This window comes from Pan troglodytes, chromosome 13 (genome assembly GCF_028858775.2).
Source record: "Pan troglodytes isolate AG18354 chromosome 13, NHGRI_mPanTro3-v2.0_pri, whole genome shotgun sequence".
Classification (NCBI taxonomy): domain Eukaryota; kingdom Metazoa; phylum Chordata; class Mammalia; order Primates; family Hominidae; genus Pan; species Pan troglodytes.
In genome coordinates, this window is record NC_072411.2 from 139,791,478 (window position 1) to 139,815,709 (window position 24,232).

The 24,232-nt window shown below is 49.2% G+C and overlaps 1 protein-coding gene across 30 annotated transcripts in view; it reads left to right on the top strand.

The window, feature by feature from the left end:
- The first annotated feature begins 7,783 nt into the window (after positions 1 to 7,783).
- The window catches only part of LRRFIP1 (LRR binding FLII interacting protein 1), a 156,970-nt gene continuing 140,521 nt past the window's right edge, over positions 7,784 to 24,232 (top strand). For 13 of the 30 annotated variants that reach the window (XM_016950806.2, XM_016950805.2, XM_016950790.4 and 10 more), the window contains exon 1: positions 7,785 to 7,953. In XM_016950806.2, the coding sequence (XP_016806295.2) occupies positions 7,864 to 7,953 (90 nt within the window). In that variant the 5' untranslated portion in view covers positions 7,785 to 7,863. Of the gene's footprint in view, positions 7,954 to 24,232 lie in introns of all 30 variants that reach the window. The other 17 variants (XM_063790940.1, XM_063790930.1, XM_016950802.4 and 14 more) reach the window with 4 other exon arrangements.

A 24,232-nucleotide genomic window follows, 5' to 3' on the forward strand; every position in this document is an offset into this window, starting at 1 on the left:
CGTTTCTTGGCCGGGTGCGGTGGCTCACACCTGTAATCCCAGCACTTTGGGAGGCCAAGGCGGGCGGATCACCTGAGGTCAGGAGTTCAAGACCAGCCTGGCCAACATGGGGAAACCCCGTCTCTACTAAAAATACAAAAAATCAGCTGGGCATGGTGGCGGGCGCCTGTAATCCCAGCTACTCGAGAGGCTGAGGCAGGAGAATCTCTTGAACCCAGGAGGCAGAGGTTGCAGTGAGCCGAGATCACACCATAGCACTCCAGCCTGGGCAACAAGAGTGAAACTTCATCTCAAAAAAAAAAAAATATTGTTTCTCCTGATTTCAACTATTCAGAATTGTGAAAGTTTTTATTTATTTATTTATTTGTTTATTTTTTGAGATGGAGTCTTGCTCTATCACCCAGGCTGGAGTGCAATGGCGCGATCTCAGCTCACTGCAACCTCCGCCTCCTGGACTCAAGTGATTCTCCTGCCTCAGCCTCCTGAGTAGATGGGATTACAGGTGCGTGCCACCATGCCTGGCTAATTTTTGTATTTTTAGTAGAGACAGGGTTTCATCATGTTGGTCAGGCTGGTCTTGAACTCCTGACCTCGTGATCCACCTGCCTCAGCCTCCCAAAGTGCTGGGATTACAGGCATGAGCCACCATGCCCAGCCCCAAAAAATTTTTTAAAGAAAAAAGTTTTCTCCTCTCTGTCCAGTTTGGGTAATTTTTTTGACCAGGCCTCAAGTCCACGGATCCTTTCGTCTACCTTATCTGACCTGTTGTTAATATTATTCAATAAATTTTTCATTTCAAATATTGTAATTTATAGTTCTACAATTTCCACGTTTGCAATTCCCAGATCTCTGCTGACATTCCCTATCTCTTCATCGATTATATCCATCTTTCCTATGGTTATTTTATATGACTTATCTGCTAATTCCAACATCTAGGTCATCTGTGAGTATTTCTCAGTTGACTATTTTTCCTCCTGCCCCAAGTCTCATTTTCCTGATTCTTCTTGTCTAGGAAGTCTCTGCTGTGCTGGACATGGTGGACAACACTTTACAGGGGATCTGGACTCTGGACTCTGTTCTTTTCTTCTGAAGCGTGTTGAATTTGGTTCAAGCAGGCAGTTAATAAATATACCTCCATCATGCATCTTGCCTTGATCTTACTGAGACTTGGTTCTAGGTTTGTGCTCATTTTGTTTTGTTTTGTTTTGTTTTTCTGAGATGGAGTCTAGCCCTTGTCGCCCAGGCTGGAGTGCAATGGTGCGATCTCGGCTCACTGCAACCTCCACCTCCCAGGTTCAAGCGATTCTCCTGCTTCAGCCTCCCAAGTAGCTGGAATTACAGGCGCCTGCCACCACACCTGGCTAATTTTTGTATTTTTTAGCAGAGACAGGATTTCACCATGTTGGCCAGGCTGGTCTTGAACTCCTGACCTCAGGTGATCCACCCACCTTGGCCTCCCAAAGTGCTGGGATTACAGGCATAAGCCACTGCATCCAGGCCCATTTTGGTTTTTCTGTCATAGCCCTTAGTCCTATGTCTCACTATTAAGGCACAGTCTTCTGAGATTTCAATGGAAAGACTCTCTAACTTGGTGGGACTTGAATTCCTGACTTTATCTCCCCAGCACTGGGCTGAAATCTTGAAGTCTCCGCTCAGCTTTTTCAGGCTTCCAGCTGTTGGCTCCTTCTGCATTTCCTGGCATCTCACCTCACACATGCGTAGTTCGGGACTTAGCCATGGATTCTGGATAAGTTAGTATGCAAATCTTGAGGCCCAACCTTCTATGGTCCCTCTTCTCTGGGATCTTCCCACAATTTCCAGCTGCACTTATAGCCCCAGACCCAGACATCTAACTCCTCGGTCCAGTCATTCTCAAGGCCTCCCAATGTGCCTTGCAGGCTGGGGTATGTCCTCTGGGAAAGCAGACGTCTTCTTATTTACTTCTCTTTCTTCAAAGGTTGTGTCCACTCCAGTTCCAGTGTGCATTTGTTTACTCCCCACGGCCTCCAGAGGGCTGTTTTCTAGACTTTGTTTGAGGTTCATGATTGTTGGAAGGAGGGTTAGTTTCCTATAACGTTTATCCCCATTGCTGAAAGTCCTGTAGCTGAAAGTCCTGTCACTTTTTTTCTTAACCAATTGAATTAATAGTTAATAAATCCCACATTAGGTGAAAATTGATTACATTGCTAGTCAATAAGTACCTACATTTGCATCATTACTCTTCCCCAAGTAAAAAGAAAATTGGTTTTCACATCCTGTTTGATATAGTACCTTAAGAAAGGACTCTTCATTCAGTCAAGCCACATTTTCTAAGCATCCAGAATAAGGCTCTCTGAGGGACGAAAAGGCAATCTTGGTCCCAGCTCTCAGGAAGCTACCCTAAGAGAGCTACTCGAAGGTGCTCTAGGGGTTTGGCTACAGAACTGGCACTGTGTGCCAAGGACCCACCACCCTCAGCAAGCTTCCCAGAGGTACACATGGCATGTGATCATCCCAAGCCTGACATCTTCCTACCAGGCACTTTCCTGCTGCGAAATTCCTGGCACCCAGTAGCACTTAGTGAAGGTGAAATTTTATGACAATAACATTTAAAGCAAATAATCTCACAAACTTCAGCACTGTGACTATCACTCATCACAAGCGAACTGATGCATTTCGCACCTGCTTTTACCCTCCAGAACTGCTGCAGCAGCCGCCCTAGAGCCATTCTGCAGTTCTGATGCACAGCATGATGGAAGCGTATTGCAGAAGATTATTCTGGCTTTTGTAGATAGTGGATTAAATTGGGACAGTGTAGAATGGGAATTCAGATAGCCCATGGATGGACTTCAAAATATCACCCTCTAAAATTGGACTCAAATTTCATGTTCAGATGCCCGTTTTCCCCACTGCAAGAGGAATCCAACTTTCATCAGATCCTTGCATCAATTAAACTTTCTTTACTGCAAAAAAAAAAAAAAAAATGAATTCCTGGTCTAGAACCCTTTTTTTTTTTGAGAGGGAGTCTCGCTCTGTCTCCCAGGCTGAGTGCAGTGGCGCAGTATCAGCTCACTGCAAGCTCTGCCTCCTGGGTTCAAGCGATTTTCCTGCCTCAGCCTCCCGAGTAGCTGGGATTACAGGCGTAAGCCATGGCACCTGCCCTTAGAACCCAGATGTTTTTGATAATGGAAATGATCCGCAAGTATTTTTAAACTCCCACAAGTATTTGCATATTTATGTATAAATTATGTTCCTAGTCTATCATCATTAGTTAATACATAAAGGCACAATATCCACTTAGAATGAAGTTAATCATTAAAGATAGGAAATGTAAATTAATGTTTAAATAGTTTTGATGGTTACTAAACGTTCTTATCCTGTCTGATAACCTTATACTGAGGCCAGTGAAGACCTCCTGCCTGAACTAAGAAACGAGTCTCTCATTTTCTTGTTTATTTGTGGCTTTTGGGAATCTTTTAAATCTTTTGAAGCCATTTATCTACTCTTTGAGTTTTAGTTAAAACTAGGTTAGGCAATCCATAAATCCTTTTAACCTGGTCCACCGAAATACATCAAAATATGCGGAAAATGATGTAATGAGAGAGCACGCCACTGCCAGCCCCTGAAATGCCTTGAGTGAGTGACCGCTTGAAATGAGCTTATAGATCAAAAATTAGTAACATTGGATTTCTAATTTTTAGTTGAAGATATATATAACAGAAATTCTATATTTGCTTCCCCTACCCCATAGATTGTCTCAGACACCCTACCCTGAAGACACCAAGTCCAGAAGGTGACTTATGCTAGTAATCCACAGATGAGGGATAAGGGGGACCAGCTGCAGAGCTTGGTGGTATCAGCAAACATGCCAAAGGAGGATCAAAATGATCAGATAGAGATGAAGGAAAAGACCAGCTGGGTATTTGATCAGATTTAGTAGAGAAAGGAGAAAGGATTTCAAAATGGTTCCAAAGTTTTTACTCCAAAAAACATGAAAAAGTTACTGGAAGTGATGGTGTCCTGGGAAGGAAGAGGCATTTATTGGGGCAGGCATCATCCACTGATTTATTTTGGAAGTGCTGTGATTGAGCTACTGAAAGATGCACCTGAAAACGTCCAGCAGGACAAAGGAGACACCATTCACCTCCTGAGCATCACATAGACCCTGACCTCAGCCAGCCCCACTTCTGGGCAGGGTGCTGGCTCCAAGCTCCATGCGCGAGAGATGGCTCTCCTCCACGGGTCCTTCAGCATTCCTGGGGAGGGCTGCAGTTCTCCTGCCCTGCTCCAGCTGTAATCCAAAGCAGGGCTTTCCATCCTCTGGGAACTGGAAGCGCAAGGCTGGAGTGCTGGTGAAAGAGGTTTGAGGTAGGCCCACGCGGATGATGCTCTCAAAGGACCCAGAGTGAGTCATGTTATGTCCCACATCATGGCTCAGATGGCTCTCTGCCTGAGAAGCTCTGAGTCCTCATGCAGACTGGACGCCCCTCCGTAGCTGCTCATCAACTTCCTTTCCCAGCCAGCCCCCAGGGCTTGCCCACTGAGCTCCTGAACCAAGGCAAACCTGCGCTGGGGATGGCACCGCTGTGTGGTTTCCCTTGCCAAGGCTTCCCTGGCTGCCTCCACTTTCTCGTGGAGGCTTCCTGAAGGTGGCATCTGTATTTTTGTGAAGGGACTTGGTACCAGGCTTGGAGATGAACATGTTAATTCTCTGGCCCTGGACGTCAGATCTGTGATATAGTTTCTCAATTTCCTGCTCTGAAGTAAGCCCTGGTGGGTAGTGTCACCATCTGGAACAGGAGAAGGGCTACATGGGAGGGGTCAGTAGTGCTGGTGGCAGAGGCCAGTCTTCTCAGTGGAAACAGGCTCATGCACTTCCACACAGGGAGGGCCGAGGGTCAAGGGTGGAGGAAAAGCCACAATTTTTCGGTGAACCCATGGATCAGCATGATGGAGTCTTGCAGGTCTTTATCTTCCTCCAGGAGGCACCCCAAGCACGGAGAAGACCCACCAAGCTGCCTGATATCTCTGTCTACCTCCCCTCTGCCCAGACAGGAACTGCTGTTCACCATTCATTCCAGACCTGGGCCTTTGAGGACAGGAGCTGTAAGGATGATTGATCGATTGCCTGTGTGTGAAGCCCTGGAAGGGCTCTTGCCTAGAATACTGTCCCTACCCTGACAAGGTAGAGGCCATGGTCTGGATGGCGGTGGCCCCCCCATTCATATGTCGAAACCTAACCCTCAATGCAAGGTGGGGCCTGCAGGTGACCAGGTCCTGAAGCAGAGACCTCATGAACGCGATGAGTGCCCTTACACAAAAGCCTGGAGGGAGCCCGTCTTCCACCATGAGATGACACACAGAAGTCACCATCTGTGAGGAATGGGCCTCAACCAGACACTGATTCTGCTGGAGGCTTGATGCTGGACTTCCCAGCCTCCACAGCTGTGAACAATACATTTCCGTGGTTTTATAAATGACCCTGTCTAAGGCGATCTGTTATAGCAGCACAAAGGAACTAAGACAGTGGGCACCCGTATTTCCATTTAGAGGCGGAAACTGACTCTGAAGTGAGAACCGGTCCACTCTGAGAGCACATCGCCAGGGGAAGAGGACTGTAGCCAGGAAGTTGTTATGTCATGGGGTCATGGGAGGACCCAGCAATGTTGTTTCTGATGATTTCTGAAAGGCGGCTCTTTTCTGGAAGTGGACAGATGATGGGGGAGGGGCAGGAAGCTGAATTCACCACAGTGTCCGAGAACACCGTCTACCAGCGGGAGCTGTTCAGACACACCTCTGGCCAGTCCCCACGGCAGTGAATCTCCTGTCTCTGGACAACAATCCAACAGGGAAAGTGGGGAGGAGGGTTGGGAACTGAACTCTGTTCCACAAGTTCAACCACTGCACTCCACTAAGCAACTGGCACAGCCAGTCCCTGGTGAAGGCTTAAAGATGAGGAAGATGGGGTCAGCGCCTGCCCTCCTGGCCTCAACACATCAGGATGGAGGATTTAGGTGTTAGCAAAAAGTGGCTCAAAGTTCCAATGAAGGACAGGGAGCAAAGGGAGACTTCTTTTAGAAAGGAGACGTTGGAACTTGGATATGGCTTTAGTTAAGGAGCTCCAGGCATCTCAAGTCAGCCCTGAGAGGCAGCGGCCGTGTCTGCCTCTCGGACAGCTATGCCCCAGCCTCCAGCTCAGCAGCTGGCAGGCAGCAGGTGTGGGTGCAGGAATGAGTGAACTCACGGGAACCAGCCTCGGCAAAGACGCACAGTCCCCACAGTGCCCCAGGGGCTGGGAAACAGTGAGCAGCCACCAGCAAGACCAAGGCAGCGCAAGTGGCCATGGCTCAAGGTTTCCCCCAAGGAGGACTATGTCACTTAAGGAGTATGGCCTCTGAAGTAATGTAAATATGGCCTGGAAGATTCAGTCAACGCCTATTTCCTTAGTGCCTACAATGTGCAGGTGCAGTATCTGCTCCCGGAGTTCAGTCATGAACGATGCCACAGTCAGCCCTGCCAACCCACCTGCATCAGCTCAGGCACCCAGAGCAATGTCACCTGGATCTGCCCTCCCTCCCATGTCACTGGACTCGCTGTCTTTTCCCTGCAATGAAACCTCCAACAGCTTTCCCTGCCACTGTGGGTGGAAGGGCCCTCTTCCTCTTCCCACCTTCATACAGCTTCCAGGCCACCTCCTTAAGAATCCAAAGCAATCTGCACACCACTTGGTGGGAAATACACCGAAATGTTAACTGTCCTTATCACTGGGGGAAAAAAATCACAGGTGACTTCAGTACAGCCTCCTCTCCTCTACCATCACTACCCTCCCTCCCATCCTTCCCCAGGTCCAGCCACACTGAAGTTCTCCCCATACCCCAAACACACCAGTAACTTTCCCACCCGGTGCTCCTGCCGTGCCCTGGGCAGGGGCTTTTAACCCCTACCTAATCCTCCGATTTGCTTTACTTTTAAATCCACCTCTAGAGCGTAGACCGTGAGCTTCAGAGAGCACAGGTAAGTTCATTACTTTTTCAACAACTAGGAGAGAGCTGCGACGCACCTGCCGCGATCCTAGAGGCTGGGGACCCACGAGAGAAGTGACAAGTCCTTGATCTCAGGGGGCAGACAGCGGGGAGAAGGATGGATACTAGCACGGAGAACACGCGTGTAAAGACAGAAACGCACACATCCACACCATGCCGCTGTGAAGCCGGCGCCCAGGAGGCTGGCCAAGGTCACAGGAGCGGCGGTGGCGGGCGGATCCGAGCACCTCTCGGCCTGACCCCACAGCCTAGCTCTCACCCCGGCGAGGGACTTCCACCCCGACTCACCGCGGAATGGGGAGCGCCAGGCTGAACCAAATCCTGTGCTCACCCCTCCGTGCAAACCCCTCAAGGCAACCCAGGCCCCTGAAAGCCTTCCTACCCCCAGCTCTCCGCTCAGGTCCCCACTCAACCGGTGCCCACCGCCCTGCCGCGCGTCGCTCCGCGATTACCGGCCCGCCAAACAGTCCCCGCAAAGTCCACCCTCCGGGGCTCCCGGTCCCTCAGGTCCCGCGTGCCCGGCCCTGGGCATCCGCAGCGTCCCCGTGGTATCGGACCCCCATCGTCCCTGACACCTGGCGTCTCCGCCCCCCGCCCCCGTCCCCCGCCCCGCCGTCCCTGGCCCCTGCAGTCCCTGGCCCGCGCTGCGGACCTCCGGCTCTGGCTTCCCCCGGGTCCCCGCGGCCCCCGTCCCCCCGCGTCCCCGCGTCCCCGGCCCAGCGCCCGCTGACGCCATGACGCCGCGGCGGAGGGAGGGGCCGGGGCCGGGGCCGGGCCGGGGCGGCGCGAGCGGCTGGAGCAACGGGCCCCGCGGCAGCTGCGGGCGACGCGGTCGAGGGACATGGGCACCCAGGGATCGGGGCGCAAGCGGCTCCCCAACCGGGAGCGGCTCACGGCGGAGGACGACGCGCTCAACCAGATCGCGCGGGAGGTGAGCGCGCCGGGAGGGCAGCCGGGGGGCGCCGGGCGGGCGCGGGGGCCGGACGGCTGTCAGGGTCTCTCCGGCGTCCGTCTGTCCCGCTGTGCGTCTGTGCCACTGCGCGTCCGGCTCCAGGCGGGTGGGCCGGGCAGGCGCGCGCCGGGGCGCTGATCCCCAGGCGCTGCGCCCCGGCCCCGATCTCGGCGGCCTGCGGACCCCGCACCCGTTCTCCAGCCCCGGGCCCAGCCCGCGACGCTGCGCGCCCTCCCCCACCCCGGCCACCGTCGGCCGCTGCGCCCTCGGGAGAGGAGCCGGGCGCCGCCAGCGCGCGAGGTGGCCCGGGCTGGCCGGGCGGGGGCGAGCGCCCCGCTTTGTTGTGCGGCATGGGAGGAGGCGGGGGCTTAGGCCCGACCTGGAGGCAGTGGACGGTCGCCGGACGCCACATGGCCCTGCTGAAATGGCCGAGTCGCTCAGGTGACCATTTGTCATCCATCCATCGATGTCACTCAAGGTGCAGCTCAGAGATGAACTTGGGGATCACTGTGAATTTTCTTTCAGGACTGAGCCTGGAAACGGGTCCAGGCACACTGAAACGTCTTCATTAAAGTTTCCTGGGCAGAGTTTATTGTAACTAAGATCATGTTTGGTGATGAACTTTACCTGTGACAAATTGAAGGCGCACTAGAATGGGTATTTGTACAAATGCCTTTTTTATTGTAACTAAGATCATGTTTGGTGATGAACTTTACCTGTGACAAATTGAAGGCGCACTAGAATGGGTATTTGTACAAATGCCTTTTTTTTTTTTTCCTTCCGCAAGGATTCTACCTTAAGGCTAAAGAATGTGCATGACATCCAGAAAGCCGTACAGGGACAGAGAGCAGCAGCTTGGGAAAAGGGGAGCCAATAGATTGCGGCCCCAGGGGGACAAAGGAAGCTTAATTTTTGACTGTGTTCCCTTTGTACCATTTGAACTGTGTGCCAGGTGGGTGTATGAATGCAAAGAAAGTCTCTGCCTTGTAACCCGCCTCACAGGTTCTTTTCCGTGTTGGCTTTTCCACATGTGATTCTTCCCACAGGAAACACCTCCAAGCCATTTGGACTGTGGTGTCTGGCTGTACCCGTCAGATATTCTGGGGGAGCTACTCTGTAACCAATCCTTAGGTGTTTGTAGTTGTAAATACCTGATTTTGCTCTTACGGACATGTGGCAGTCACTCAGGATTTGTTGACTACTGAGTGAATAAAGACTTCTGTTTTTCTCTGTATGATACAGAAAAGGGCTTTCCAGGCAAACCTTTATTCATTCCTGGAAGCCCACTGTGACCTCCAGGAGACCTTCCAGACTCAGCCCTCTCACATCGCACCAGGCCTAAGTCTCCCTGGCTCCACGGCCCTCCATGGCATGCCCACACCTGGCATGGCAGTCAGGATACCTTATCATTATTTGTCCACCTGTAGAAGGTGACACCCAGACAGGAAATATCTTACTTTTGTATCCCAAGAGCTCAGCACAGAGCCAGGCACACACTAGGTGTTTGTCTATGTCTGTTACATTAATTAATAAACAAAAGAAGTACAAGGCATTTAAAGGACCTTTGGCTAAATATAGACATTTGCTAAATATAGTAGCTTGAGTATAACTCCCTCCTGTGAAGACAGTCACTTATGTATGCATTTGACCACAGTGCCTAACAAGTGTTCCCTGCAAGGGCCAGAGGTGGCCAGTGAATCGCAAGCCTTGTCTTGATGTCAGTGGTTATGGGGCAGAAGAATGAGAAGAATGAAAATTTCCAGAGTTTGCCTTTTATCCACTGGTGTTTCTTTCTTGTTTGTTTGTTTGTTTGTTTGTTTTTTAACACAGTCTCACTCTGTTGCCCAGGCTGGAGTACAGTGGTATGATCTCGGCTCACTGCAACCTCCACCTCCCAGGCTCAAGAGATCCTCCTGCCTCAGCCTCACCAGTAGCTGGGATTACAGGCACGCACCACCACACCCGGCTAATTTTTGTATTTTTAATAGAGACGGGGTTTCACCATGTTGGCCAGGCTGGTCTCAAACTCCTGGCCTCAAGTGATCTTCCCGCCTTGGCCTCTCAAAGTGCTGGGATTACAGGCGTAAGCCACTGCGCCCAGCCTATCTGCTGGTTTTTATAAAATAGATTGAAAAGGAAGGCAAGGGAACACTCCTTGGGTTGAGAGCCCTGAGGTCCTCCCTCCCACCGAGGGAGATGCAGTTGGAGTTACAGAGATAGGCTTGTGAGTCAGAGCTGGGCTTTGAAATGACATAGTTCTTAGCCAGCTGTGCCATCCTAGGAAGGTGAGTTACTCACTCTCCTCTGGGCCTCTGTTTTCTCGTCTCTAAAATGGAGAAGAAGAAATCTCCCCTGGCTGTCAGAATTAAAGAAAGTGGGTAGCAATGTAAAGTATGTAACTAGACGGTGGGTAAATATGAGAGCTCCTTACACGCCCCTCCCCGTAAAACCCAGCCGTAGGTGCAGCTGTTACTAGTGCTGAGTAGCACAGATTGATAGGGTTGGAGGGAGCAGGTGTGACATCTTATGTTTTAGTACAAATTAACTTCTATTTCTCAACTGTGAAAATGAAAATCACTATTCAAATGGCAAATATCTATTCCTTGAATTCATCGGGGTTCTTATAGAAATTAACAAAATCGTCTTGGGTTCAGTACTTTCTTATTCACTCATTGACTCAACAGATACAAGCCATGGTATCCAAATTCCTGTCCTGGGGAGACTGGAGAGTCAGGGAGGAACCCGACGAGGACCTGCCTACCCTCCAGGAGTTGGGTCAGAAAGGGGTTGACACCTGTAGATCAATAATGCTAACCGAAGACAGGAAGGGATCTGATATAAAAAGGGCGTAGACAGTGTTCTGAAGGTTTGGACATGAGAGAGAAACACAGCTGGCCAGTGGTCTCAGAAGTGGCTTCCTGGAGGAAGTGGCATTTTGAGTTCTTGAAGGCTGTATGTACCAGTCAAGATGCTTTGGCTGCTGGGACAGAAACCCTGACTGGACTGACATTGACAAGGGGAAGTATATTGGCTGGAGCACAGCAAGCCCGGAGGCAGGGCAGGATTCCCCGCCAACCTCACCAGTGGCTCCGGCCTCTTTTTCCCACAGCACCTGCGCAGCTGGTTGGGCTGGGCCATCCTCTGTGGGTGGCCTCATCCTTAGGCTGACTTGCTTCATGGAGGCCAGCTGGCCTTGGCTTTCCCGGGCTGCCACTGTGGAGCCCACACACCGTCTCTTCTGGTGGCTCTCTCCAGAGAGCTAGCAGTATCTCCCTGGTAAACTTCCATGAGTCTGTCTGGCCACTCCTGCACCAAGCTCTTTGACAAGGACCATGGACTTAGGGGCTCAGTGCCTGTGGCAAAGGGGGGTGGGTCTACCCTGTGACCTGTCAGACTCATCCTGGGACTGGGGAGAGCCAGCCTCCCTGAAACACTTGGGAAGGTGGGGGCCTGAATGGAAACTGGGGAGGCTTCAAGGAAGTGGGAGGGAGTGGGCTGCCACTTGGGCCTGGCACCCAAGAACATGCCTTCTGGAGAGTGAGTGGAAAATTCTGGGCTGAGGTCATTGGGAAGCCTGAGTCACCTGGCAGGGACGTGGGTTCCAGTTTGCTGGAGCGAGGGGAAGAGCTAGGCTGCCCTGTGCAGGGCTTTGCACTCTTCTGGGTAGAAGCAGGACTCGTGGCGGGGGCAGCCTTTGGAGGGTGCATTTCTGCTTCTGCAGCCGGTGTCCTGCTTCCATGTGATGGTTTAAACTCTAGGCAAGCGTGTATAGTAAAGGGAGTTATTTGCAAATGCTGTATTATCGCAAGTCGATTATTTCTCACTCTCTTGTTGCAGTGGAATTCAGGCGGGATGTTATCAGGAAAAAGGTTTAGTACGCACTTGCAGAAGCTCATTAGCACCAAAGGCATGACCTGCGCCTCCCACTTCTGGGGAGGGGTGTTTCCAACGCAGATAGATTTTCCTCTCCTACAGCGTTTCACATTCTGCTGGTGCATTTTGGTAGCATCCCAAACTTCTCATTCAGCACTCTGCAGCTGAGTAAAGCGATACTGGTCTCACCATGCAATTCAAAGTATTGCTCTCAAATGAAGAATGTTTTTCCCAACAGGAACAGTCATTTGCGCAGGCTGCATTAGGAACTCACCGTGGGGCCTTGAGACAGTGCGGTGAGCTTATTATCCCCTCGTGGTGCCATAGGTACCCCTTCCTCACCCAGCAGGACGGAGGCCCTCCCCCCATAACTGTTTCTGCAGCTTCCTCTCCAAGCTGGCCCCTCTGTGGCCTGCGGCCTCGGGCCCTGATCCATGGCAGGGGCACTGCTGCCCCACCCGGCTGCTTCACCGGCCCCAAGTTGACTCGTGGGCCTGCGGGTGCTGTCGGTTCAGGCCTCACAGCCACACAGGAGTCCAGTTGTGGAGAAGGGGTCGCACTGCCCCCAAGGAGTCCAGTTGTGGAGAAGGGGTCGCACTGCCCCCAAGGAGTCCAGTTGTGGAGAAGGGGTCACACTGCCCCCAAGGAGTCCAGTTGTGGAGAAGGGGTTGCATTGCCCCCAAGGCAGCCTGCAGCCATCAAGTAACCATTTTGTGAGGTCACAAAATGTCCCCCAGGCTTGTTTCAAGATGCAACCAATTCTGTGGTACGTTTCCTGCTCCGGAGCTCTCTGCGGGCCAGGCTGAGGCCAACTCCTGCTGAGACCACCTTCCTCCCCAGCCCTTCCCTGACTGGCCTGCCCCCCTCATGCCCCTGCTGGGACAGGGCTCACATCCAGTCCTGCCATGGGCTCTGCTTCTGGAACCCAACATAAAGCCATGCCCCTTGTTTCGGGTAGTTCGTAAATATCGGGTCTTTTCATCCTAAGTACCCCTTTCATTCATCTTTTCTCCCTGTCCTTCCCAAATAGCCCTCCTATATCAACCTGTGCGGAGGGAGCCTGTCTCTCTTCTCCTCAAGGCTGTTGGAGAACCAAGCTGGGGATGGGGTGCACGTGTTCTTTTCCAGAACAGCCCAGAAATGGGGTTCAGTGTGGAAACTTCGCTCTACCTCTCTCCAGCACTAACCTGACCTGGCTCCTCTGGGGTGGAGAGTCCAGGACTGAGCCCAGCTGCCAAGATGCAAATCTGGGTCCCCAGTGCAGTCCCTTGCCCTCTGGTGAGGTGACCCTGGGGCCAGAATTCACCTGCACGCAACCAACATGTCAGACTTGTCCCTAGGCCTATTTCACTTGATTTGAAAGTGAATTTCATGACTTTTTTCTCTATGAATTTGCTTTTCTGAGGCTGGCCAGCAGATTGCACACCAACTGAGTGCTGCTGGACACTGGTTTGCCATTGGGGCTGGGCCCTGCCCCTTTGTTCCACAGGAGTTGGGAGAGGTGCGGGGCGTTCAGTGCCCGGCAGGACACAGGACTGTCCAGCCTGAACAACATCCTACCTCCAGCTGGAACCCAGCCGCAGTGGAGTCACTGAGGGCTGTTCTGCAGCTGATTCTCCTAAGCCAAACACCCATCTTGGCAGATCGTCTACAAGGTTTTAGGAATGTGACAAGACTGGTGTTCCAGACGGATTTTTACCAACAGTCTGAGCTGTTGGAGGGCGCGAACAACGTGCCTGTGACCTTGGGCTGTTTGTGCGATTCCCAAAAGATGCTTCTGGGTTTCTGAGTCCACAGAAAACTCAGCTGTGGACAGGCCTGCTGGTCCCCAATGGCCCTGGGCCCCACCCCACAGCTATTTTTGTCAGAGGGCCAGCTGTCTCCCTTCTTCCTTTTCTGGGTGACTCTTGAGCTACTCGTTGGCCTGGTACTCAGGGTTGGGATGTGTGTGTGGAGAACATGAGAGGCGGTGTGGATGAGGGAAATCCAGGACCTGGCTTCTAGCCCTGCCTGTCCCCTGTGAGCCCTGCCCGTCCCCAGTGAGTGTGAGACGGGAAAGGAGAGAGGGGCGAACGGAGGTTGCTTCTAAGACCCGAGGTGTGCCAGGTACTCTGGAAGCTTTACTCCCATAGTTTGTTTAAATCCTGTGAAAAGAGTTCCGAGTCTCTCTGTTTGACAGAGAGAAAACAGACTCAGAGACACCATGGGACATGGCTGAGGCCACCTATTAATTAGGGGCTGCCAGTTCATGGCCCAGGCTGCTTCCTGGATCAGCCCCTCAGCTCCCTCCAAGACCCCATTCAGGCTATGTCCTGCAGGCAAGCCACCTTCTTCCTATCCCTGGCACATGTTGTCCCCCACTGACCTCTGAACCACCAGGGGTGACATTTCAGGAGAGAGAGTCCCATATCTGTCTCTGCCTTACTGTATCTCTCATCTTCTTTTTCCATCCTTTCATCTTTAAAAAATTGATTTTTATTTCATCAGAGTAATATATGTTTTTACCCATATTCTCAGGCCGTTCCCCACACAGTAGGCTGGGCAGTCCTTTTAAAATATGTCAGATCATGCCACTTCTCTGATAAAAACCTTCCAAGGATGTCTTGTATTACTCCGTAAAACCCAAGTCCTTAAACAAGCTACAAGACCCTCGATGATCTGGTAATGATCTCCTTGTTTATAAATAACATACATATGTATTACACATTAGTTTATCAATTGCAGATGCTGTCAGCTGGCTCCTGCATTGAAGGACGGGACTTGGTGTGCATGGGCCCAGTTCAGGCCAGCTCCCTACTTTCCTTCTCTGCATCACACTATAGTTCATTGTAGTGTGGGGCTAAATGAATATTCACTGGCAGGACAGACTGCTTAAGAATATGGGTGCTAGAATCAGATTTCCTGGGTTCAAATCCTGATTCTGTCCCTTATACCATGACTTAGGGCAAGTTACTTATCAACTTTGTGCCTCAGTTCCCCCATAGGTAAGATGGGAAAGTTTTAGGAGTATACTTCACCCAGGGCAGTTATGAGGGTAAATGAGATCTTTCACAAAAAGACCTCTGAACAATGACTGTCACATGGTAAATGCTCAGTAAATGCTGGTGATGATGATGATCTTGCCAGCTATGTAAATAATGTCAATTGCAGAGCCAAGCAGTGTACTATAATCTTTCTTTCCTTATACAACTTTCTGCTTCTTCTAGAGTTAATGATTTATTTTCTTTTTCATTGCTCATCTGCCTACATATATAGCTTATCTATCTATATATCTACATATCTCCATAAAGTTTTCAATAGAACCCATCAAAATGCTATGTTCTATATGATTAAACAAAGCAGATAATCTATCAATTCCATTTTATTCTCCCATGGAAATCTACCCACTAGAGACCTCTGTCCTCTAGATCCAGTCTGGTCTGGATGTTCTCCTCAGGGTTTCCTGCACCTGCCATTCCCTCTGCCACCATTCTGAGAATTTCTTTTACCCCCTTTTTATTGTTGTTGTTAGGTCCCTATTTTCTGGATTCCATATTATCTGCCTTCTTGGATTGCTGTCTTATTTTGCTGTAACACATCCTTCAGTAGCTTTCGGAGCAAGAATGCCTTTTCTAAGTATTCACATGTCTGAAAATGTCTTTATTCTACATTCATACTTGATTGATACTTTGGTTGTGTATAGAGTTCTAGGTTAAAAATAATTTTCCAAAAAATGATGAACTCTGTGTCTTCTTTGACATAATTTCCAGTAAGTATTGTTAATTGGAAAAAGTAATATACAGAAAATAAAGATAGCATGCTGTTCCTTGTGTGAGAAAGGCTGCAATGTTCCTGCATTTGAATAAAAATCACTGCCAGAACACAATGAAAGGAGTGTGGGGATGGAGGTGGAAGCAGGTTGTCAAGTGCCACTCTTCATGCTCTTGATATTTGAACCATGTGACTGTATTAACTAGTCAATAAAATAAACTAATAAATATCAAAAAAGTAAAATTAGGAGCCAGGCATATGGCTCACACCTGTAATTCCAGCAACTCAGGAGGCTAAGGTGAAAGAATAGCTTAGGACCAAGAGTTCAAGTCCAGCTTGGGCAACAAAGTAGGACCCTTCCTTTAAAAATATATTTTTTTAATTTAGCTGGGCATGGTGATGCATGCCTGTAGTCCTAGCTATTTGGGAATCTGAGGCAGGAGCATTGCTTAAGCCCAGGAGTTCAAGACCAGCCTGGGCAACATAGTGAGACCCCCATCTCCACAAAAAAGAAAAGAAAAAGTGACTGGGTGTGGTGGCTCATACCTGTAATTCCAACACTTTGGGAGGGCAGTGAGTGGATCACTTGAGCTCAGGAGTTTGAGACCAGTCTGGGCAACATGGTGAAATCCCTTCTGTACTAAAAATACAAAAATTAGCCAAGCATGATGGCTTGTGCCTATGGTCCCAGCTAGTTGGGAGGCTGAGGTGGGAGGATCACTTGAGCCCAGGGGACAGAGGTTGCAGTGAGCTGAGATCACACCCCTGCACTCCAGCCTGGGTTGACAGAGCAAAACTCTGTCTCAAAAAAAAAAAAAAAAAAAAAAAAAAAATTTAAAAGAAAAAGTTTGGAAACTTTTAGGATCTTCTCTTTATTCTCAGAATTCTGGATTTTCACCCCACTTATTGAGCATTCATTGGGTTCATTCAATCTGGAAACTTGTATCCTAAAATTCTGGGAAATTTTCTTGAATTTTTTCCTAGCCCCATCATTTTTTCTGTTCTGTCTTACAGTAATTTCTGTAAGACAGAACAGAAAAAGAAGTAATTTTTCATTTTCCTTTCTTTTTTTTTTTTTTTTTTTTTTTTTGTCTTTTGGTAATACTTCATGGAAGATTCTTCAACTTTACCTTCCACTCCTTCTACTAAGTTTACCTGTTTTATATTGAATTGCTAAGTTTTTTTATTGTTCTTTATCTCTTCTTTATAGCATCCTTTCTTGACTCACTAATGCAGTACCTTTTCTTACTACTCTAAGGATATTAAGCAAATTCACTTAATTTGGGGGTTTTCCTGAAAATTTTTTTGTTCCCTGCGTCCTGGTCTGTTTCTTTTCCTCCTTTGTGTGTTTTGGCCTCTGTCATCTTGGAGCCTTTCTCAGATGTGTGGTGATCCTCAGCTACCCTTTCATATTTTAGAGGGAGGCACTAAACATGGTGACTACAATTTGAGCAAAGGCCAGGAAGAGAGATGTCACAAAGTGTGAACAGGAAGCCACACAGGGCGGCTGAAGTGTTGGTACCAGACAGTGAGTGGTTCCTCAGGCAGGGGCAAGCAGCTCTGATTTGAACCCAGTCTCTTGACTTTGAGGCCAGTGCCCTTGACCACCATGTCAGTGTTAGGAGGAAACATTGCTTAATATTAACCAGTCAGACTTCTCTAATTTGGTGCCTGCAGGTGGAGTTTTGTTTTTGATTAAGGGACTAGTAAGGCTGGAAAAGAAAGTTGAAAATTAATCTGAGACATACACCAGGGAAGAACGGCTAACCTCTAGTGTCTACACAGCTCAAACAAAGGAACCCATCATTATGGTATTCTTTTACTGAGAGCGAAATAAAATGTCAAATTAGCTGAGCAAATAAAGATAGTAAAACAAAAAAATATGAGATTTTCATAGCTTCAGGCATCAAGAATTGGGCTGGGCATGGTGTCTCATGCCTGTAATCCCAGCACTTTGGGAGACCAAGGTGGGTGGATCACCTGAGGTCAGATGTTTGAGACCAGCCTAACCAATATGGTGAAACCCCATCTCTACTAAAAATACAGAAATTAGCCAGATGTGGTGGCTTGCACCTGTAGTCTCAGCTACTCGGGGGGCTGAGGCAGGAGAATTGCTTGAACCCAGGAGGCAGAGGTTGCAGTGAGCCAAGATCACACCACTGCACGCCATCCTGGGCAATAGAGCGAGACTCCATCTCAAAAAGAGAAAAAGAAAAAGACAAAAAGCAAAGGAATAATTCATTTATTTGCTTGGAAAGTTCTCTAAGATCTGAGATATACTTTCCATAAAGCAAATAAAATACCTGGAGAGTTTAGGTAGGCAGAATGTGATATGGCCTTGGCAGCAGGTAAACTCTTGGATCAGCAAGTCTCTGAGAGCCAGATCTGTTCAGAGCCTCCACTGGCATATTATATTACAAACTCTCCATCCACTCTTGGCTTGGGGAGTGAATGAAAAATCACATAGTGGTCATGATCATATTTAAACATAAAGAAATCAGGAGATCTAAAGTTGTTCATGTATTTTTAACCTCCATCATGTAGGTTTATCAATTTTGCCCTCATTGTCCTTGATTTCTTTCATTTTTATTTTTCACTTTCTTTGATGACATTCCTTAGGCATCTGGGAAGATGTGGGGTTTTCCAGGTTGACACTCACTGGGGTTTCCATGCTGACCAAACAGCTAGCATGGCTCCACCCTGTCTTCCCTAAGACAGCAGCCCCCAATCTTTTTGGCACCAGGGACCAGTTTTGTGGAAGACAACTTTTCCACAGACCAGGGTGTGGGGATGGTTTCGAGATGATTCCAGCACATTACATTTATTGTGCACTTTGTTTCTATTATTGTTACACTGTAATATATAATGAAATAATTATACAATTCACCATAATGTAGAATCAGTGGGAGCCAAGAGCTTATTTTCCTGCAACTACACGGTCCCATCTGGGGGTGATGGGAGACAGTGACAGATCATCAGGAATTAGATTCTAGTAAGGAGCGCACAACCTAGATCCCTCACATGCACAGTTCACAATAGGTTTCGCGCTCTTAAGAGAATCTAATGCTGCTGCTCATCTGACAAGAGGTGGAGCTCAAGTGGGAATGCGAGTGATAGGGAGTGGCTGTAAATACAGATGAAGCTTCGCTCACTCACCCGCCTGCCGCTCACCTCCTGCTGTGCGTCCCAGTTCCTAACAGGCCATGGACTGGTACCAGTCTGTGCCCCAGGGGTAGGGGACCTCTGCCCTAAGATATTGCTTTAAATTACCCCCAGCATATTTTTAAAATACCCAAAGCTGTGCTGTCTATAGGACTCTGTGCTCTGTGTCTGTGCAGTGCACTGTGGTAGCCACTAGCCCTCTGTAATTACTGAGCACTTGAAATGCGGTTAGTACAGTTGAGGATCTGCATGTCAAATTAACTTCACCGCAGTGCATTTAAGTGTAAATAGCCACAGAAGTCTTGGGGCTGCCGTGTTGACCAGTGTAGCTCCGGAGCAATTCCCTTGTGGAAATACATTGCAATAGAGGTATGTTCTGCAATGTGGGATATTTATTGACTGCTTACACATGGGGCTGCATACCACTCATGACCAATGCAGGTGGACTGGACTGATCGATGGACTGATCTATTGCAGGTTGGAACCTTTGTGGGGCTGTGGCCTCAGAGACCTGTGTGTCAGCCTTTTTAAGTTGTGTGACCGTAGGCAAGTGAATGCAGCCCAGTCTTCTTTTTTTTATCTGAGAAAGAGGAATGCTATCGTGTGGGGCAGTCATGGTAAAGAGCTAGAGCCCACAGGCTGCAGGGCGTGCTGCCTGGCACCTGGTAGGTGGCAATTAAATGGTGGTGGTCGTTTGCTACCTTCAGGTGGCTGTGGTTAGCTCTAGAAGGAGGCAGTCGTGTTTCTTGACTGGTTGGGATGTGCCCCAGGGCTGAGATGGGGGTTGGGTGGAGCATGTGAGAAAAATATAGGAAAGATGATCTCCCATGCCCAAGAGGGACACAGACGGCCCTTGGGACTGTTTAAATGAACTCAGAATAAAAGCGCGAATGGCTGTCGCTGTAAATATGTGTGTCTTTAGTGTCAGCGTCCCTGGGGACTTCTTATAAGTTTGAAGCATGTTACCATTCTTGGCATTGAGACAGTCAGTGTCACTTTTACTTCTTGGTCTTGAATTCAAGAATCAAAAGTAAGATACCATCAGATTTTTCAAGCCGCTTCACCATCAAGCAACCTAGCCTTGGTGCCCAGGTCTTTGGTTGGCTTCCCAGAAATAATGGGCCACTTCACCCCAGCCTTGTTCTGCACTGTTTATCTTTGGGCTTATCTGACCTCTTAGAAGCTACTAAATTACCCACCTATTTTTAACCAATGCCTAGAGCCAGCTCCAGAGGAATTGCCACATGAGTTGAGATGAGGTGATGACCACATGGTCTTCCAATTCTTCATTTCAACATCTGAAGTTTTTTCTTTCTTTTGTCTTGTGTTAGGGTTTCTCAATCTGGGCACTACTGACATTTAGGGCTGGGTAATTCTCTGTCCTGGGGGGCGCTGTCCTATGCATTATAGGATTTTGCACAGCATCCCTGGCTTCTGCCCAGTAGGCGCCAGTAGCTCCTCGCTATTCCCAGCTGTGACCACCAAACATGCTTCCAGACATTGTCAAATGGCCCATGGGGAACAAGATACCCAACTGAGGATCTCTGTGTCAGGGTTCCCCTGCCACACTGCTGGGTTTGTACCTTGAGCTCTGAACCACTCCCCTCAGCTAGAGAACTCTGAGTCTGACAGTGACTACGACTGTTTGCCCTCCTGCAAGGAGGGTAAAAAGCCCTAGCTGACCACATTACATTCTTGGCGTTTCCTCCATTTAAACCTCCTGGAAATTAGTACAGAGGGGGCCACATACCCTGGAAGCTGAGATGGGGCCATTTTAGAAGTCGGCTGCAGGCTCAGGGAATGGAGACATGAGCTGCCAATGTGATTACACTTTGCTGGCTTTGGAAGTGTGCTTGAGCTGACAGTGGGGCTGGGGACCGTCTATAACAAGATACCACAGACTGGGGGCTTTAGCATGGAAGTTGATCTCTCCCTATTCTGGAGGCAGGAAGTCCAATATCTAGGTGCCGGCACATTCAGCGCACACCTCTTGTCTGCATCTTCAGATTACTCAAAATCCAGGTGTGGCTGCAGGAGAAGGGACAGGGAAGACCCTCAACTTTAGTCTCACCTGTGGGGGTGGGGCTGGAGACCCAGTCGTCTTTCACCCCCCAGGACCACCCCCCAGATGAGAAGGGGGACTGGATGTTGGACAACAGAAAGGTCAGTGACTGCCACATTTCCACAGGATTAAAACCGTCCCCATATCTCCTGTAAAAGCACATTGCTGAACTTCTTAAAATAGATGACCAGATCATTGTCCTGTTCGGAATCCCTGCTGCATCAGCCCCGGGTCTCCGCAGCTCTCTGCATGATACTCTCCTCATCACCTCTCAACTGATCTCCAGAAAGTACTGTGTGGCCCCCGCCCCTCCACTCCTGTTCCCAGCGAGAGAACCCCGAGAACCTGCAGTCTCTATCCAAAGACTCCCCCTTCCAACCCCTGGGCTCTCTTTTCGCTTGGCCAAAAGGCGTGCATCTCAGCCTGCTGGGATGGGACAGGAAGGGACCATTAACCATGTGAATGTTCCAGCATATTCACCTCTGTGGTTTCTACCTCTTGCTTCTGTTTTTATGTACAATTTGCAAAGGAAAACACACACATACACTGTCCCTCTCACTAATTGAAAATTCAGCTTTAATATTCCGTTTGGTTTCATCAATAATATTCTTTTAAAAAATGGTATTCCTCCCAGCACTTTGGGAGGCTGAGGCAGGAGGATCGCTTGAACCTAGGCGTTTGAGAACAGCCTGGGCAACATAACAAGAACCCATCTCTATTAAAAAAAAAAAAAAAGGCCAGGTGCAGTGGCTTACAACTGTAATCCCAGCACTTTGGGAGGCCAAGGCAACTGAGTCACCTGAGGTTAGGAGTTCAAGACTAGCCTGGCCAACATGGTGAAACCCCATCTCTACTAAAAATACAAAAATTAGCCAGGCATGTTGGCAGGTGCCTCAGGAGGCTGAGGCAGGAGAATCGCTTGAACCCAGGAGGTGGAGGTTGCAATGAGCTGAGATTGTGCCATTGCACTCCAGCCTGGGCAACAAAGTAAGACTCTGTCTCAAAAAAAAAAAAAAAAAAAAAATTGTGTTCCTTTTGGTTTAAGACTTAGTCAATCTTTTCTCCTTGGATTTCTGTTTTTGTGATTGGTGTTAAAATTTCAATCTATTTTTCTTTCCTAAATATCTTTTCCAATTTTTCCCTATATAGAACATGATAGTTAATAAATTATACTGAATATACGTGTGGTGGGAGGACTGCCTTGCAGATCCACAGGTTGCACTCTGTATTACCAATAGCTTGTTTTTTTAAATATGATTTTTTAAAATATGTTAAAGTATACCAGGTGAAAATAACATATAACATGCACAATATATTGTACAGTTTTGTGTCTTGCTTTTAAATTTTTTGAGTTATTTCAGATAAGGATACTCCTGACACTTGGGAGGACTTCCAGGGCGTCGTCTTAGATGGCTGTGTGCTTCCTTTCTTGGGCCCTTGCAGAGTTCGGGTTTCTGTTGGTGTGAAGTTTTCCTCCTAACTCCCATGACTGGAGACACTTCGCATACCCATGAGAGAATCTTTGGGGTACCCAGGGAGAGTGTGGTGTAGAGGGTCAGCATTGGGTGCTGCGGCCAGGCGACCTCCTCAGACAAGCGACAAGCATCTCTGAGTCTCAGTGTTTCCACCTGGCAAGGGGAGGCGATACTGGGTGGCTGTGAGGAGTCTATGAGGCAATGCAGACACGAGGCTTAGGATGGGCCTTCAGGGAATCATGCTGGCCAAGGACCGCGTGTGTGCAGTTGCTGCTGTCTGCCACCTGTGCTCAAAGACTTTCAGACTCAGAGGTCGAGGCCTGGCTTCTGTCCCCAGCTTCACTCCAGGTTCTAGGCTGCACGCCTGGTTCCAGGCTCCAGGCCTCAGGTTCCCAGTCCCAGGTTCTAGGCTGAGGGTTTTGGTTCTGGGTTCCAGGCTCCAGGTTCCAGGCTGAGGGTTTCAGGTTCCGGGTTCCAGGCTGAGGGTTTCAGGTTCCAGGTTCCAGGCTCCAGGTTCCAGGCTGAGGGTTTCAGGTTCCAGGTTCCAGGCTGAGGGTTTCAGGTTCCAGGTTCCAGGTTCCAGGTTCCAGGCTCCAGGTTCTAGGTTAAGGGTTCCCAGTTCCAGGTTTCAGGCTCTAGGATAAGGCCTCCCAGTTCTAGGTTCCAGACTCCAGGCTTCAGGTTCTAGGTTCCATGTTTCAGGTACTAGGCTAATGGTTTTGGTTCCAGGTTCCAGGCTCCAGGCTTCCAGTTCCAGGTTCCAGGCTAAGGGTTTCAGGTTCCAGGTCCCAGGCTAAGGGTTTCAGTTTCCAGGCCCCAGGTTTTAGGCTAAGGGTTCCTATTTCCTGGTTCTAGGCTCCAGGCTTCAGGTTCTGAACTCTAGGTTTTCGATTCTAGGCTCCAGGTTGCAGGGTCTGGACTCATACACCAGCTCCAGGCTACCTGGAGAGGGAAGGAAGGGCTGCAGGGCCAAGTCCGCTTCCGTTTTACCACCTCCTCTATAAGGTGGGATAAATCCGCCTGCTAACCTCACAGAGTTCACATGAGGTCCCGATGAGGAAACATTTGAGATGATGCACATAAAGCCTAAAGGGCTTTGCAGCTGTGAGATGGTGGTGATATTATTGTCAGAAAAGTTTAAAATAAATTCTTAAACACTCAGATGTTTCAGGCTAGTTTGTAACTGCTTCTGAACGTGCAGCAGTGTGCTCATGGGCCACAGGGCCGCCGCGCACTCGCTACACCTCTTTTGGCAGTGCTGTTGCTTTCCTCTCCAATTGGAGGAGAGCTACACCACCCAGAATTTGCTAGAAATGCTGGGTCTTGAGCCCCACCTGTGCTACTGACTCAGAACCTCTGGGGGTGGAGCTGGCCATTTGGGCTTCTGACACACCCCCGGACGATTCTGGCGCACCCTCGCCTTCAGAAGTTCTGCCTTCGGTAGACGGATGCCACTGGTGTATCTGGCTATACAGATGGGAGAATCCATTTACTCTGATGTTCCTGATTAGCAGAGGGTGGCTTTTTCCTGCTCAGATGGCTGAGGAGTGAATGACTTCGGTCATAACTGTTACCATTGCTGTGACCTTCCCGCTGGGCGAAGCTGCTAGTTGAGGATCTGCTCCCTCTCATAGGCCTCCCTCCCTTCTCCCAGGGGAGAGCCTGGCCAGGGCCCCCAGCCCGGTGGGTCTGCACTTGGCACACAGCAGACCCTGGATCACTAGCGTTTAGTGGCAGAAAAGTGAGTGAGTGAATGAATACAGGAACAGATGAATGAATGAATGAATGGATGGACTTAGCTTGACTTCACATAACATTTGGAAATTCTGATTGTTTTCAAACTAGAACAAGATTTGAAAAGGCTTGTCTTACATATACATATACATATACTTATATGTAAGAAATCGCTTACATATAAGTGAAGGTTTAAGGAAGC